The sequence below is a fragment of the Gymnogyps californianus genome, chromosome 13 (assembly GCF_018139145.2).
Source record: "Gymnogyps californianus isolate 813 chromosome 13, ASM1813914v2, whole genome shotgun sequence".
Classification (NCBI taxonomy): domain Eukaryota; kingdom Metazoa; phylum Chordata; class Aves; order Accipitriformes; family Cathartidae; genus Gymnogyps; species Gymnogyps californianus.
The window spans coordinates 24,088,699-24,104,145 of NC_059483.1; the positions used below are offsets into that span (position 1 = coordinate 24,088,699).

Sequence of the window (15,447 nt, forward strand, 5' to 3'; positions counted from 1 at the left end):
AACTACAGCTCACGTCTTCATACGGCACCGAAAACCGGCGGGAAAGGGGACGAGGCTGCGAGCGCCGCCATGGCGGCTGGCACGCTCGGGCCTCACCGCCTTCACCGCCCCATGAAGCCCACCCTGTGGCAGAGCCCCTGACACCCTTTAGCTGTGGGGGCTTCTCCTTCGACCCCACCATGCAGGGGTGCTCACACCGCCCCAGCGGGGTTTGAACCCCGGAGAACAAGATGGCTGGATGCAAATAAGGATAAGCTGTAGAAACCCAGCTTATTTCTGGATCACCCCAGCCACAGTGAATCAGCAATGGCTGATCAGGAGGCAAATTTAATTAATAATTAATTAAAAGGAGCATTCCTCATTTACGTGAGCGCTGGTACCGTACACCAGCAATGTGCAAAGAACGAGGCTGGAGATTTTAAGGAGCAAGAAGCAAACCATGATTTACCACTAAACCTCTGCGCTTACTTTACAGCACCCGTATATCTCTCACACACTTGTTCAAGTCTGATTTGCTTCTAAATGTGCCACAGAAACTTACACATAGTTGTAAAGACAGATCAGTCCCAGAGCATCTAGTAATGATCGTGCCAGAATGGAGTCTGGCACCTACACTGAAGTACGTGAACCATCAATTCAATTATTATTACTACTACTATTACTACTCTAATGCTATTTTGGTATTAAACATTCAGGAGTGGAATGACATGAATTACATGTTTTGCTTTTTTGCTCTCTTCACTGTTCCTTTTGATCCGAGCCTCACCAAGGGACTCTAACCGTGGGTTATAATTTACTGTCGTGTGCTGTGAATCAGCAATGACGTTTCTGTCTCTGAACTGAGACCCCCTTTTTCTGTTCATCACATTCTGACTGACGAGCGTTGGGTTTTGTTCTGTGAACATCTGCAGATTTCATTCATTTTCTTCAGAAGAGAAAATTTCTCAACAAGACTTTGTTTTACGAATGGTGCAAGTGCAGATGTCAGAGGCCTGAATCTTGCAGGCACTCCTTTTGGCTACAGACCCTTCTTTCTCAGAAACTTTAATTTGGCAGCAAGATTTTCTTATGTGCACATTTATGTGAGAAACAAAGAAAAAAAATGGGCGTCCGTATTTTTTTTACAATTTGGGAGTGACTCAGAGATATTGCATATGTGAGTGCAATCTCAGAGGCCATCCAAGGTTACTGAAATCATTCTGCCTAGGCCTTAAACCTTTTTTAAGAAATTAGCTTTGCAACCTATCAAATTGCTCTGTATTAAAAAAAAAAAAAGGCTAAGACAAAAATCTAGCAGGCCCAAATAAAAACAGCCAAGCAAGTAAAAATACTGGATCCTGAGTTCAGTGAAACACATCTGTAAGCACTGCAAACATTTGCAGAGGTATTTTCAGCCTCTTCCTTAACCAGCCTAAGACCAATATCTGAAATTAAATGTGAAATTAAATTCTCTGTAAAAAGGAAGAAGTTTTGTGTTTACCAAGTACACTTTACCAGTCTCCAAGGATTCTTCTAAAATAATTAGTCATTAATAATTAAGGATTTATTTGGCTAAGGCCTACATTAAAGAACCAGAAGAAAATCATCACTCTTACAAATGGCTATGAAGCAGCCTAATAAAGTGTGGAACATGTCACCTAACAATTAGCACTATTCATTACCCCAAATAAGAGAGCCTTTGTCACTGTAGCAACTGAGGATGTCATTGTTCTTCTTTTCAAGATGGAGACAGACTTCAGCAAAACCATTAGTATTTTTGAGAACTGGATAATTCTATGTAATAAATTGGTTAGTTTCTTATGCAAGCGAATGTTGTAGGGGCCAAACACGTTCTTGTTCCCGTCTTCACAAATACTAGCTTCTATGGAAATCCGCAGGAACTGGGCTCAATCAAGAGTAGATTTGAATATGGCTGCACAAATATAAAAAAGGGAAGAGCCGGGGACATCTGCAATAAAACAGCACTCATTTAAACGTCATCGTTCTGTACTGTGTAATGCTTTCAGCAAGAATCATCATCAGCTTCCTAGGAAACTGGCTATATATGCTTTACCTCAACAGCCCTGTCCACGCGTGCAGCTGAACGACCTACCTTGGAAAAGTACGACTTCGAAGTTCTTTTATAAAGACTTGGCTCCCATTCTGTACAGGTTTGACCTCTGTCGTCTGTCCAGTATCGTGTTTATGCCAATTTCTTTTCTTTTTCACTGAAAAAGAATGAATTGGACAGTACCGTATGTTAAGTAGAAGGTAATTATTAAGACATTTGAAGGAAGGACAAATCTTCATTTCATTTCTTATGCGAGCAGAGAAGAGGGAACCCCCACTATGCTGCACTGCATATTTTAATATTGCTCTCAATTCACCATTAGACAATTATACTGTAGCCTGAAGATCTATTACATACTGAACAGTGTTCGTTTTGTAACATAAGGGCAACCAGACGGATAATTACTGAGCTGCACAGCTACCGCAGGCTTTATGCAAACACAGGCTCTGGACATTTTGTACTTGCCAGACTACACACTTAATCCTTATCATAAAACTCTTAGAAAGGCACTTTTCTGCCTTCTCAATATGCAGTATAGAACTTTATGAAGATATTTGTCATGAATTACCTTAGTCTAAAGGTCTGTCCAGCAGTGGCAGATTTGACATCAATTTTGATGGGCTTTGAATTACGCCCTGCACACAGCATGCACATAAAAGGAAAAAGAAAAGAAAAAAAAAAAAGATGCAAGGGCACCACAAATGCAATTTTTAGAACTCCTCTTATTCCTAGGTTTTGAAAGGCAAGCCAGGCCTTAAGTTGATGATAGCAGACTGAAGGACCCTCGACTGTGCTCCCAGTGGGTGACACACAGGCAAGTTCATCATGGAAAAAGGGGCAGCTGGAATAGGCATAAATAAGTCAGTCAAATGTCAATGTAGTTCTGCCTTGCCTCTTTGACAGATAATGCAGAGCAAGAAAAACTGGTCCAGCTTTTTCTCTGAGTCAGCACTATCTCTCTCAGCTGTTCCTCCTTTCACAGTCCATCCGGACACGCTCATTTTGGTAGTAAATTGGTTTTTGTCCCAAGTGCGTATTTGTATCATTTCAAGCCTCTGTTAGTAGAATTTTCATATGTCACAACTTACTTTTATTTTTCACCCTTCTTTTACATCATGAAACTCAGTATTTTACCCGCAAATCAACATCTCTTATGCTTTTCTTACCGTTCAAAACAGCTAGGGAAGGAACCAGACTGCTCAGTAACCATGCATGGATGGCACTCTTTCCTCGTTGTTTGCATATGCACACACACACAGATCCACATACTTTTTCATTAAGAAAGGAATCTGGAGGCCACAGCTATAAGACATGAGGTTCGGAAAAAGCTAACTTTGTTTTCCCGACCACAACCCTGGAATAACTCAAGTAAAGACATCTCCCAATGAATCCATCCCAGGTTTTGCACAAAGCATGTTGGTTTTATTGGTTCCATGCAGCTCTCCAGCCTAGCTGGATATATTCATTAAAGCTGCTAGTTCTTTATCTTAATGACTCTCAGGCTTAGTGTATTAATTCAATGCTCCTGGTAACAAAGGAAACAAGCCCTACATGAATGCCAAACCTTCCTCCTCGCCTTCCCTTTCCAACGACTGCCTCCTCCCCCTCTCAGCAGATCTGAACCAACACTGGGACTCTTAGCATGAGTCCCAGTGAAACAGGTGTCACTTGCCACAGTGAAAATCAAAGAGCTTACCATATTAGCATGTTCTTTTATTATACTTCAGATAGCATGAAGCGTCGAGAACTAAAAGCGGCAAATCAGCGCTGAATTAAGAAATTCACTGCAACTCTTCAAAAAGCACCGGGGAGCTACTTCCCTCGGCACCGAGTGCCGGCAGGCATCCACCTCTCACATCCACCTCTCACGCAGAGGCAACAAAGATGCCTCTGCTGCCAGAACGCTCCCCAGGAGGTGCTATCTCCTGGATGGCAGCAACCCGGCCGCTGTAGTCCATTATACTACATCAAACAATCGACATTTGGCCCATTTTCAGCCATTCTCTTTATGTTTCATCTTTACCATGAACACCACAGTAAGGATTAAAGGCCCATTAACATGTGCAACAAATACTAGCTTTGGCTAGAAAGGCCACTTTTTCTTAAATGATTACAGATTTCTTTTTCTGCATAACTTTCTGATCCAAATTTGACTTTTGGAAAGTATAACCTGCTCCTTCTACCGAAAACTCTCCAGAGGAAAAAGGGAATATATTTTTATGAAAACTGTACCTCAAAATGAATAATTCTAGACTTCAAAGGTATACTTACATTATTTCAAATGTATTTATGAGGAAGGGATACCTAGAAGCACTCTGTTAGTTCTCTGTTGATTTATATTAAAGGTTGTAACTACTTAAAAACAGTTTCAGCCTGCCTTTGGTTTGCTTGCATCTATGTAACTGACTTCACCGATTCCAAAGAATTTCTCCTGATTTTCACTGCTGCAAATGAGACAGCAATCAAACTGAACATTTCAGATCGTGTTATGAAAATGAGTCAAGTCTGCCTAAACAAAGCACTTACATTTTATTTAAATGATGTCAGAAAATTTTGTATGAATGTGTATAATTTTTCCCAAAGAGGAGTCCCTACAAATCTCATTAAACCGAAATGGCTTAAAATGTCATATGACAGGAAGCAATCTTCTGAAATAGTAGCCACTAAGCCACATTGGTAAAGTGGAAAAATGTAAGAGAAAAATGATTTTTAAATTTGACATCTGGAAAACATATATTGCGGAATGTGTGCTCCAGAAATACACATATATTTTTAAATCCAGACGAGTTGCATAACAGACAATTGGTGTCTGTGTTTCCCTTCGCTAATCTTGCAATAATTAAATCCTACCAGTGAACTACTGGCTCTGGAACAACTCTTACTCATTTATTACAAACCTGATAGTGCTAGATAACTAGTTGAAACATATATTGTAACAGTTAATAAACAAATGAAAGTGATCATCTCACAGAAGTCCCAGCAGAGCCCAAGTGCCGTGTAGCAGGACGCCCTGCATACAAATGCCTGACAGAATGAATGCACTAAGCCAAGCCGTTCCTGCCTTCACTTAATCAGTGTTTTAACTTTCCTGGCCTATTGCACTCCGCAAGGAGGGGCTACAGGATAACAGCCTCATTTTTCAACAGGATCCATGATTCTACAAGTTAATGGGGAAAAGGGCTACGCAGCTTGAGAACCCGTGATCTTGCACTTCACCAAAACTCAAGGTAAGGTTATCAATAACTGATTTTAAATGCTCCAGCAATTTTTACACTCAACTACTTTCATGATTGGTCTTGTACGTCATTCAACTTTCTGCAATGCATTTGAAGGGAGAAAACAGTGTCGTATCGCTGTACTGCAGAATGATATAATGTTCTGTATTCCTACCACACTGATAACCTCATACATTGATAAGACTAGAACTAGCGACAGCACTCCAGCGGCACTTTCTGCCGTGTTGCATGATGCAGACTGAGGGATGTACTGCCCAGTCGGATTTTTATTTGGATAAAAAGAATTGGATAGCCAAAAACCTTCTTAAAGCATCAGAAGACTGTTGTCAATTCAACTCTCCTCGTCTTAATTGGTATATTAAACTTGTAATCTTTTTATCGAAACTGCCATTTCTTGAATTCTAAGATTAGGCACCACGTGGTATTTAATTCCTGATTATAGACTTTTGCTGCTTCTGTCTGATTTTCTTCCCCTCGCACTGAAAAGTAGGTGCCTTTCATCATTCATAGTTCAAAGCAAAGTGAAAGAAATCAAAGCATCAGACACATCTCAATGTTATACAAAACTCAGAGAGGCTAGAAATCCTGTGCTGCTGCTTCTATACTGGGTCAATAACAGCCTGGGAGTATCGGCAGTCATACCCCCCTTTTCAACGCAACCGATTCTAATACCAAATCGTTCACTTGAAGATGATTTGTGATTATTTGTTTGACCAGTTTCCAGTGCCTTTGTCAGAAATCTTCCAACAAAACATTAGAAAGGCTGACTCTTTTAAATCAAAACATTTTGTGGGGACATATTGATTTTGTTAAGTCTTTCAGAACAAGCCTCCCAAGGGGTTTTTTGCCAGCTTGCCCAATTTGCGGGTGCCCTGCTTGGGCCAAAGTTGTTAGCAGACCATCTGGGAGACAGGAACAGCTGCAGGTCATTCAGGTTTCCAGTTCACACTTGATTTTAAAAGAGTTAAAGTGGAAAAATGATTCCCATTTTTGCCCCCAAAATGAACATTTCAGACTCCTCCCCTTCCCCCTAGAAATTTTTTAAACTTTAACTTCTAAGGCAGTGCAGAAATAATTGCTTGGTTTTAAAATTACTGAATTTTAACACAACAGAAGTCAGTTTCCAGCCATCCCTTATTTTGCATGAAAAAAGGAACATTATGATTCGTTCAGCTCCTGGGAGATGAGCATAGTGCTCTTGCTCTGTGTGTTGCTGCAAGGTTGCAAAGCAGTGAGAACCTCTGCATCATCGTTGCTTATTTACAATAAACGGCTTTCAAGTAAAGCATTTCATCTTTTACAGGGATGGGGTTCTTTTCTTTTTTTTTTTTTTCCCCATTGTATAATAGAAAGAATTTGTGAATTAATCTGACCAAAGCAAACACATCCTACAGTTCTTTCCCAGACAAAACTCCCACTGAGATCAACTGTCACTTTTACTCAGGAGAACTTTTTCCTGTGAAAGAACTGCAAGAATTGGCACCCTCAGTGCATCCTACAATTTTGACTGCCACTGAAATCGCTACAGTTTTATATCCAGGCCAAGCATAACATACTGTTTCTTACTCCTCTCATCCAAAGACAAAAAACACCACGTAGTTTCCAAAACTCACTGTATTAGAACTAGCTGTCTCTGTAGGATTTTTCTAGCCCGCAGTACTAAGTGCCTTCACAATTATTAATTCCGTGCAAGGAAGGAAGCACCATTTTCGTCACCGGGACTGGGGACCGAAGCTCTCCAGGTAAGGTGCCTTGCATTAGCTCATACACACTGCCTGAGGCCACGCAGGGAGCTGCATCCAAAGCTCCACAATCCAACCCATGGTTTTCTCCCCCTAACGTCTTTTTTCACCTCATGGTTTGAATTCTAATATTTATGACACGTGATATTTAGGTGTGTCTTTTTGTAATGGAAAAAAAAAAAAAGCTTCTTTTGTTTAAACATACAGAATCTGCTATGTGTGTGAGGACCAGCTGTGTAAGTATACTTACAAGTAGACTTTCCATGGGTTTTCTCACAATTCGGACAATGATAGATGTCGATATCTGGTGCCTCTTCTTCTTCAACACCCACACAGCTGGAATATATGAAAGCAAATATTACATTAGCTTGAGTCCATCTCCAAACATGCAACTACGCAATTAATAATGAAAAAAAACAAACCCCAATAAGCTGTGCATTTACTACGCAGGTATGCTGACTGCTAATGGCTGTATCAAAGCAAAGCTTAGGTGCTTTTTACGCTATTACAGTCAGACTGGATTTTTTGCAGCCTACATTCCTGATGTGGTGCTAAAAAAGGTGTCAGTCAGAAGCCCACTACCAGCTCACTGTGGACCTCCATTAAAATGTGGCAGAGAGTCCCAAAGAATTTTTTTTCCCAGGGAGACCATTTTGTATCTACACAGAGTTCGCCAAGCACCATCCCACGTAAACCTAATTAACAAAACACATCTCCTTTACCAAGCATGTATGGACAGCTGCTAGGTACCAGGGTAATCTTGGCAAGGTATACCATGTGCAAGACTTCTATAGGTTCCATCTCTATTACAATAAACGAAGATGAGGAGGAAAAGAAGACACATAGCTCACAGCACTTCTGGCTGCCAAGAAGATGGGTTCTATCATGGCAGCTGCTTAGAACACCCACTGAGATTATTTTGGATGGCACAACATATGCAACAATACAGCGCAGCCTGCGGGCACGCCGCGTGAATGCAATCCAATGGCAGAGCACAGCGCTGCGGAAAAACAAAACTAAACTGCAAAGGAATGAAGTACCCAAGATAAGAAGTTGTTGCGCAGTCGAAGCACCGAGCAGCCAGCCAAATAATCAAACTCCAGAATGGCACTGTTCTTTCTGATGGAGGAAAAGCAAACAGTATTCTGCTCCTGCTTGCTCGGTCTGAAGTAGCCCAGGCTGCAAGGCACATTTGCAGCACAGAAAAAAGAGCTTCAGCTGGGTGCTGCGAGATACAGCTCTCGTGTCATGGCTCCATGAGAGCTCAACTAGGCAAGGGGATCCACGAGAGGTGACAAAGGTAGCTTTGCCTTAACCACCTGCACAAACAAGGCTAGGTCACACCGCGATAAGAGCACGCCTGGAGTTTCTCTGCTTCACCACCCGAAATGCCTTCTCAGTGCTCGTCAGTTAGCAGAAAACACCGATACATCTCTTCTACCAGAGAAAGGGTTTGGGCACGGGTCATGGCAACGCCATCTCCATGCATATAGTAGCGTTCAGCCTCCTTGCATCCCGCCGGCAGTGCAAAGTGGTGATCAGTGCAGGAAGTCAAATTCAGTGTTTTTAGGAAGCAGAGGAGAGGATTTTTGCTCCTCTCCCACAGGCAAGGCAACAGGGTGGGTCAGTTCTGCCAACCGACTTACACAATCTCTCAAACCATTCTCACTGTGTTCAAGCTCTTTAGGACAATACCAAAGCGTCCAAAATTACAACCAAGTTAAATAACTAGAGAAATTCATGTAGGTTGGATACACCAGCAATTACTAAACGTGATTGTCTAGATGCAGGAAGGCCTTAAGCTCCGGGTTGCTGGCAGACAGGCAGGTGCACGGATAAAGGAAGGATAACGCATGATCATGCGTGCCCACCTCCTCTATGCTTTCTTAAGCCTTGCAAGTCACTGCTGTTGTGAACCAGCTACCTGGCTCCATGGAGCTCAGAGCTCTTTTGATGCCTTTGGCGGGGGGGGTGCACGCGTGTGCACGCACACGGTGTATGTGAGCACACACACAAACACGCGCACGCTTGGGGCAGGAGGAGTAACTGTTAAAATGCACTATGACTCTCTCTGTTTACAAAGGTGGGTTTGAAACCACTTTTGAATCCAAGGCACACAGTGACGTGTAACTGTACGCATCATGATTACACACCACAGATCTACTTGCTTTTAGAAAAGAGCATCAACAAAATCCATACTGAGTCTGCAACCAAGCTGGAAAAAGCGAAACTAGCTAAGACATGGAAACAAATCTTTTTTATAACCATTGTAAATGTTTTGTCAAAACAACATTCTGCCAGAAACCTTTGTGGATATTTTCATCCTGTTGCTGCTCCCAATGTGCGTATGGGACCCAGCTCCCTCCAAACCAAAGAGTACAGGGTGAGAGAAGCTTTGCAACCAAAGCCAGAGAAACTCTCATTTTTGTGAGTTCAGACTGTGAACAGGCTGGTAAACAGGATATTATTTCAGAATCGTGTAACAGCAACCACAGATCTGGCTGATGTTTTTTATATTAAACAGTTACTTGAAAAAATGCAAAATTATCAGGTCTCCCTGGGCAGACAGCACGGAAAACTGAAGAGTAAGTTTGCAGACAGCAAAAATCATCACAACAATCCAGTCCTCAGAGTCAAGTACATACAGGCAGTAAAATACCAGATTAAGCAGTAGAAAAATTAAACAAACCCTGGCAGATTAGAGCAAGCGTAAGAGAATGTAGAGGATTCCTCTACCCATAAAGCTGCGTCAGCTGCTTATGCCACTGGATTCAGCTTGTTAAGCTTAGTAAAGGTATGGATTAGGCTCTATACAAGGGCTTGAAAAGTCTATATTTAGCTAAACTAAGGAGATGAGACCCTTGGGCCCTGCATGGATTGCTACGGGAGGAGCTATGAAAAGCTACTGGACTGGGCGAAGGCTTCAGTGTGGTGGGAGCTATTGTTCTGAGAGCAAGTAAAAATATTTAACTAGAACAAAATGGAAAAGTAAAAATAACTGACCTCAAACTGAAACGGTCCTCAAAAAGATGCAGTCAACTTTTCCGACTACAACATGGCTTTTGAATAAGGTTTGGCCATTTACAGCTACTCGTAGGCAGAAGCTGCTATCCTCACTGTACATGAAATTGCAAGTACAAACTGTCCAAGAAGTCACCCTATTGAAACGCCTCAGGTGATCTTTAACCAAAATACGAACCAGTTCCAGTTTGTGCCCCTTTTCTCAACGAATAGAGCTTGACTCGCCACGTATCTCCACCAGAACTGTTTGTGGGCTTCCACGTGAATATAGGCATACCAAATTGAATTTCCATAGTTAAAGACAGACTGACAGAGACAACCCCTTGAGAACATTGCCGCCGGAATAGGAACGAGGATTTCTTGCTGGGTGTATTGGTTTTACGTGGCAAGGTTTTGGTGGGGGGGAGGCCATCAGCTCCGCAGCAGTGACCTACCCTTGGGTCGGTCTCCAGAGCATTTGCACCTGTGAATGAGAACCAGAAGGGGATTGCCAGCCTTGGCACAAGTCAGCGCAGAGTCCTGAAGCGGTCTCCCGCCTCATTTACAAATGTATTTTTTTCTCAGAGTGGTTAATTGACAATAGAATAGAATCAAAGCATTTCTCCAACTGAAGAAAACCAAGTCATCTATAGCAGCTGAACAGTGCTGTCCTTCCCCTCAACCCCCCAAATTCAAGCACAAATGGTGCTTTGTGTTTTGCGTCTATTTTTTTTTTTCATGAGAACGCTCCACTTTGGTCCCTCCAGTTTCTTTTTTCAGCCCCATTTGCCTGAGAGAAACACAAACATAAAAAAGACTCGAGCCAAGCGTTTGACCCCCTACAACGATCAAACGGGTTCAGAGTCAGACAGGGCAGGATCACAGGCGGCGTGCTTGGGAGCGGCCTCCAGCAACGGGCCCTGCTGCAGCCAGCCCCACATTAATCTGTCAATACGAGCCCCGGACGCATTACCATCGACAGAGAAGAACGGGAAAAAGCTCTCCGTAGCACTTCTTTTGTGTGATTATTCAGATCCGCCGATGAGATAAAAACGGACATAAGAGGTTCAGCAAAGGAACGGCGAGGCAGTTTGCAAGGCAGAGCTTGCAAAAGGACAAGCAGGGAGCAGAGGGCCAAGCGGCAGGAGGCAGAGCTGCAAGCAGCCTTGCGAACAACAGCAGGAGCAGATTTATTTGCCTCATTTGTACCAGCAGTCCAAGAAGCCGTTTTAAAAAGCCCAGAGACACCCCAAAACAGTGTGCTGACACCCCAGCAAGTTCCCACTCTGCTGCAAGAACTCACAAATCAAGTAGCGCAGCATTTACGCCCCGGCAGTCTGTGAAAGAGATCGCTAAACACGTCCTCCTGTTTGCACAGTACGGGTACCTCACGGGCGCCGGCGGTTTCGTACTCGGAGGTGCACGCGGGTACAAAGTGGGTGTTCTCCAACAAAGTATTTAGGGGTGGATGTCTCTAACTGTCTGTGAGTTATCTCCAGCTGCTGCTTTTTCACTGTGTGACAATTAAAGTGTTTGGCAGGACCAAACACATTGTTGGGGAAAGCATCAGGTTCCCAAAGCAGATTAGAAGAAGAAAACTTTTTCTTGGTGAAGGGTAAGGAAGCAAGGAAAGAAAACTCTCCCCAGACACCCTGCAAAGCCTCGCGCTCGCTGTCCCATCAGCGTTAACGCGTGAGAGGCTGCAGCCGTAACGTGCCAGCTGGGAACCAGGGATGCAGCTGGTGCGGAGGGTAAGGATGCGGGACGCAGGAGCACCAGCCCCGCGGCGGCAGCCAGCACACGCCGCTCTGCCGTTGTGCTCATCTCTAGAAACCTTGTTCCACCTTTTTGCCCAAATGCAGTAAAGATGGCATAAGATTAATTATTGCGCACCCAAGAATATCTTGTTGGAACGATTTAAAACAACTTAACAGTTGATTTTTAAATGGTATTTAAGTGATTTAGCTCAGGTTGAGGCAGTGTAAAACTAATTTGATCATAAGATAAAAGTGAAATATTATTGCTGATGCATTTGAATTTTACCAAAAAACTGTTATAGGAAAATAATAATAATAATAATAATAATAATAATGAAAAGCAAAGCCTTTGATATTGCAGCTGGTTAAGCTGATATATCATACATTTTACAGTGACTTAAATGAGAATTAGCACAAACAGAAGCATTTGCAGTCAGAGGCTACAAATTCCATTTTTATTAGGAACTCTGCCCTTTGCCACTTCAAAATGAAACTGCTTCTGTGTTCACAATGAAGAGATGTTCAAAGTCAGTATTCTGACAAAGTTAACAATTTCTTCATGCAGGCGACAAGAATAAAAGGTGCATAAATTGGAACTGTTTTTACAGCATACATGTTTATGAGGACCTTGATTTGTCATCTTCAGTGAGATGACGTTTTAAGTAATTTTAGGAGAAAAATTAACCCACCTAGTATCCATTCTATCAAAACCATGTAATCACCATTATCAACCAGAAGACAAGTATAGAAAAATATCAAAAACTAAAACAACCAAACAAAAGGTTATTTGATGGGAGAGAAAGTAAAATCTAGTAATACATAAATAGAGCAGAAGGAAAAATAAGCTAACATCTTAACTTCTGAAAACAAACCAAAGCCGTACGTTTTATCTGCTCCTGAGAAACGCTCTTCAAACACAGCACAAATATGAAATATAAAGTCTTCAAAGAGACAAATGGGTTTGTAAGAAAGGTTGCGAGCCAGCACAGATGGGAATGACAGCGGCTCCCCAGGATGCTCGGCACCTGCGTGCTCTTGGGGGGGTGATGCTGTATCCTTTGCTCTTCGCTGAACGGCCACGGACCACACCGACTTCAGATGGGAAGGGGCACCCTCAACTCCCACCTCACCCCCCTAATTATAGGTCCCGATTTCTGGAGTGAGGAAAAGCCCACCTCTCCCTACGTTGTACACTTTATCTACCAAGAAGGTCCGTACAATTGTACCTTTTTGCAGATGAGGAATTTGTCACGGGCGGGATTGGAGGGGTTTGCTCAGGTTCCCAGCAGGCCACCAGCACAGCCCAACACAGGGCGCAGGTCTCCAGTGCTCACTGCCGAGTACAGCAGTGACTGCCACAACCACGGTCAAACATATTGTTCAGAATTTGTAACTAGCAAATAAATCACTGGACCAGTTGTTATATTCTATGTATTTAACTTAAATTCTGTTTTCAACTTTTACCACTTTATCAGAAGCATGCTGAAAGCTTAGGGAATTTTAACACTGGTAAAAAATGACACTTCAACTCTTATTTCACACAACCACGTTATCTGCTTCTCCTTCTCTCCCTGCAAATAACTTTTATTCCCAGCCACAAACCTGGGATACCAGCATTGCCTTAAGTCTTGGAAAGTGGTGATCGACTTCACACTTCTCTCAGAAGCTGGAGGTAGTTGCAACGGTCTATAAGCCAGGAGAGCAAAGGGTTGTGCTGATGGGCCCATCTTCCAGCGGGCTGGGGGTCTGGCAGGGGTACAGGCAGCAGGGGTGCTCAGGGCCAGCTGCTGGCTCTCAAGCAGCAAGCGCCTGCTCCACCCCAGCCCATGAGGATAAAGCATCAAAGCCCCGGGTGGGGCAGCTATCACAGTGCAGAAGAGGTATTCACGGCATTTTTATAGGTAATAAAGGTCATAATTAGTAATTAACTTGAGCTCATCCCTACCCCTTAACAACTGGTATAATTTCTTGATGTGTCATTTATCATGTGTTGCACAATAATGCTCTTCCTTAACAACAAGGTGTCGTTTGTAAGGAAGATGATACCCATCCAGTTTCAGAAGCCTCCACCATCTGAAAAAAACTTTAGGTACTGCAGGAAAATCAGGACTTCCCAGCAGCAGAGAGACTCACGCTTCGCATTTTGAAGCCGGGCCAATGTTAAGCGACAGCACTTTCTTGTGTCCACATCACAGCATCCAAAAATGCAACAGCCAACATCGCGGACACAAGAGATGTTGAGAAAAGACAAAAAAAGGGAAAGAAAGAAGCCATTCCAAGAGCAGTGAAACGAGCTGTTCCTTGAATTTGCGTCTCGTGTGTTGTTTTTCTGGTGGCTGTTACAGGGTGAAGTCTGACCAGGGCTCTTCCATGTATGCTCTCTGGTGTCTAAGGAGCAAACAGACAAGCCTTTTCCTAAGCAGAAGGATTTGTCTCATCTAATCAGCCACATATTTTCACAAAACGTACCGGAATTTTCGAGACCTCAAGCCTGCTGTCAGATATGGTTACAGCTAAACAGCGAGTTCAAAAGTCATTTAGGAGAACAGAAAGACAGACAAATCAGTGTCACTTCAGTAGGAGACCCAAGAGCTACCCAAGACCCTACCCAATGGTAGGAGAAAACCTACGTGTGCTGGCTTGGGCACACGTGCAAGTGTGCAATACATGGGAATTGTTGAATTAGGGCCTAAATGAGAGATAACCCTAGCTATACTGGATAGCTAGTATTTCACGTCACCTTACATATGCTCACCCTCGGTGCATTAGAAACATAAATTTAGAGGGAAAGACCTCCTTTCCAAACCAAACTGTATCTGTGCGGTCCCCATTAGGAGCACAGCAGCTTCAGTAACACGCAAACACAAAGGCAAGGAAAATCTGCACTATTCATCGGGTTATTATGACTGTCTTTAATCCCAGGAAGATTACGTAACTTCTTTGACTCAATTTCTCTACCTGTAAAGCAGTAAGATTAATACCTGCCTGATAGCCTCGAAGGCTGCTGTAGCATAATTAACAAACATTTGCTTGGTGCTTTGAAGATGACAATCCCTGTGCAAGTGCTGGGTTGTGCTACCTACACGTGGAGCTTTTGCTTTAGAGGTTTGTCTCTACTGCCTGTAAATTCTCCTGTGGGAACTTACAAATAAAAGTTTTCCTTGTGACATTAGCCTTTCCTGGGCTTCACAACGCATCTTAAACTAAAAATTACATTTGGATTTCCACAATTCTGGGCCCAACGCCGGGCCTTGTTTAAAGCAAACACGCCGTGTATTTGAAACAGGAAGAATTAGCCTCCTCCAGCTTATAAAAATCTTGGAGGGGCTTCTTTTCTGTTCTACACAATTTTGACCACATTCCTTCAATGTGAAGAGGTTGGAGGAAAAACCAGGAGAAGGTGCAGGCGCTATAGCCAGCAGAGACTGACTCTTGGTGGTTTCATGCTGTTTAAGGGATGCTAACTACAGACAAGCAACCTTAGACTGTGCCTTAGCAGGGAAACATCCACACAACTATTGCCACCAGGCTACAAACAAGTACATACAGCGTAAACCAGGAATGCTGTGCTAACACAGGACACGTATTCAAGTTACTCAGACACGACTCGCGCTTCTGAATAGCTGCCGTGCCCATAAAAGCCACAAAATCATTGAAGTACT

General features: G+C 43.0%; 1 protein-coding gene across 2 annotated transcripts in view; it reads right to left on the bottom strand.

Moving 5' to 3' along the window:
- Positions 1-15,447, bottom strand: part of PHF2 (PHD finger protein 2) — an 87,798-nt gene that overhangs the window by 36,014 nt on the left and 36,337 nt on the right. For both annotated transcript variants that reach the window (XM_050904744.1, XM_050904742.1), the window contains exons 2-3: positions 7,279-7,364; positions 2,093-2,207 (exon numbers count right to left, since the gene is read on the bottom strand). In XM_050904744.1, coding sequence (XP_050760701.1) covers positions 2,093-2,207; positions 7,279-7,364 — 201 coding nt within the window. The remainder of the gene's footprint in view (positions 1-2,092; positions 2,208-7,278; positions 7,365-15,447) is intronic.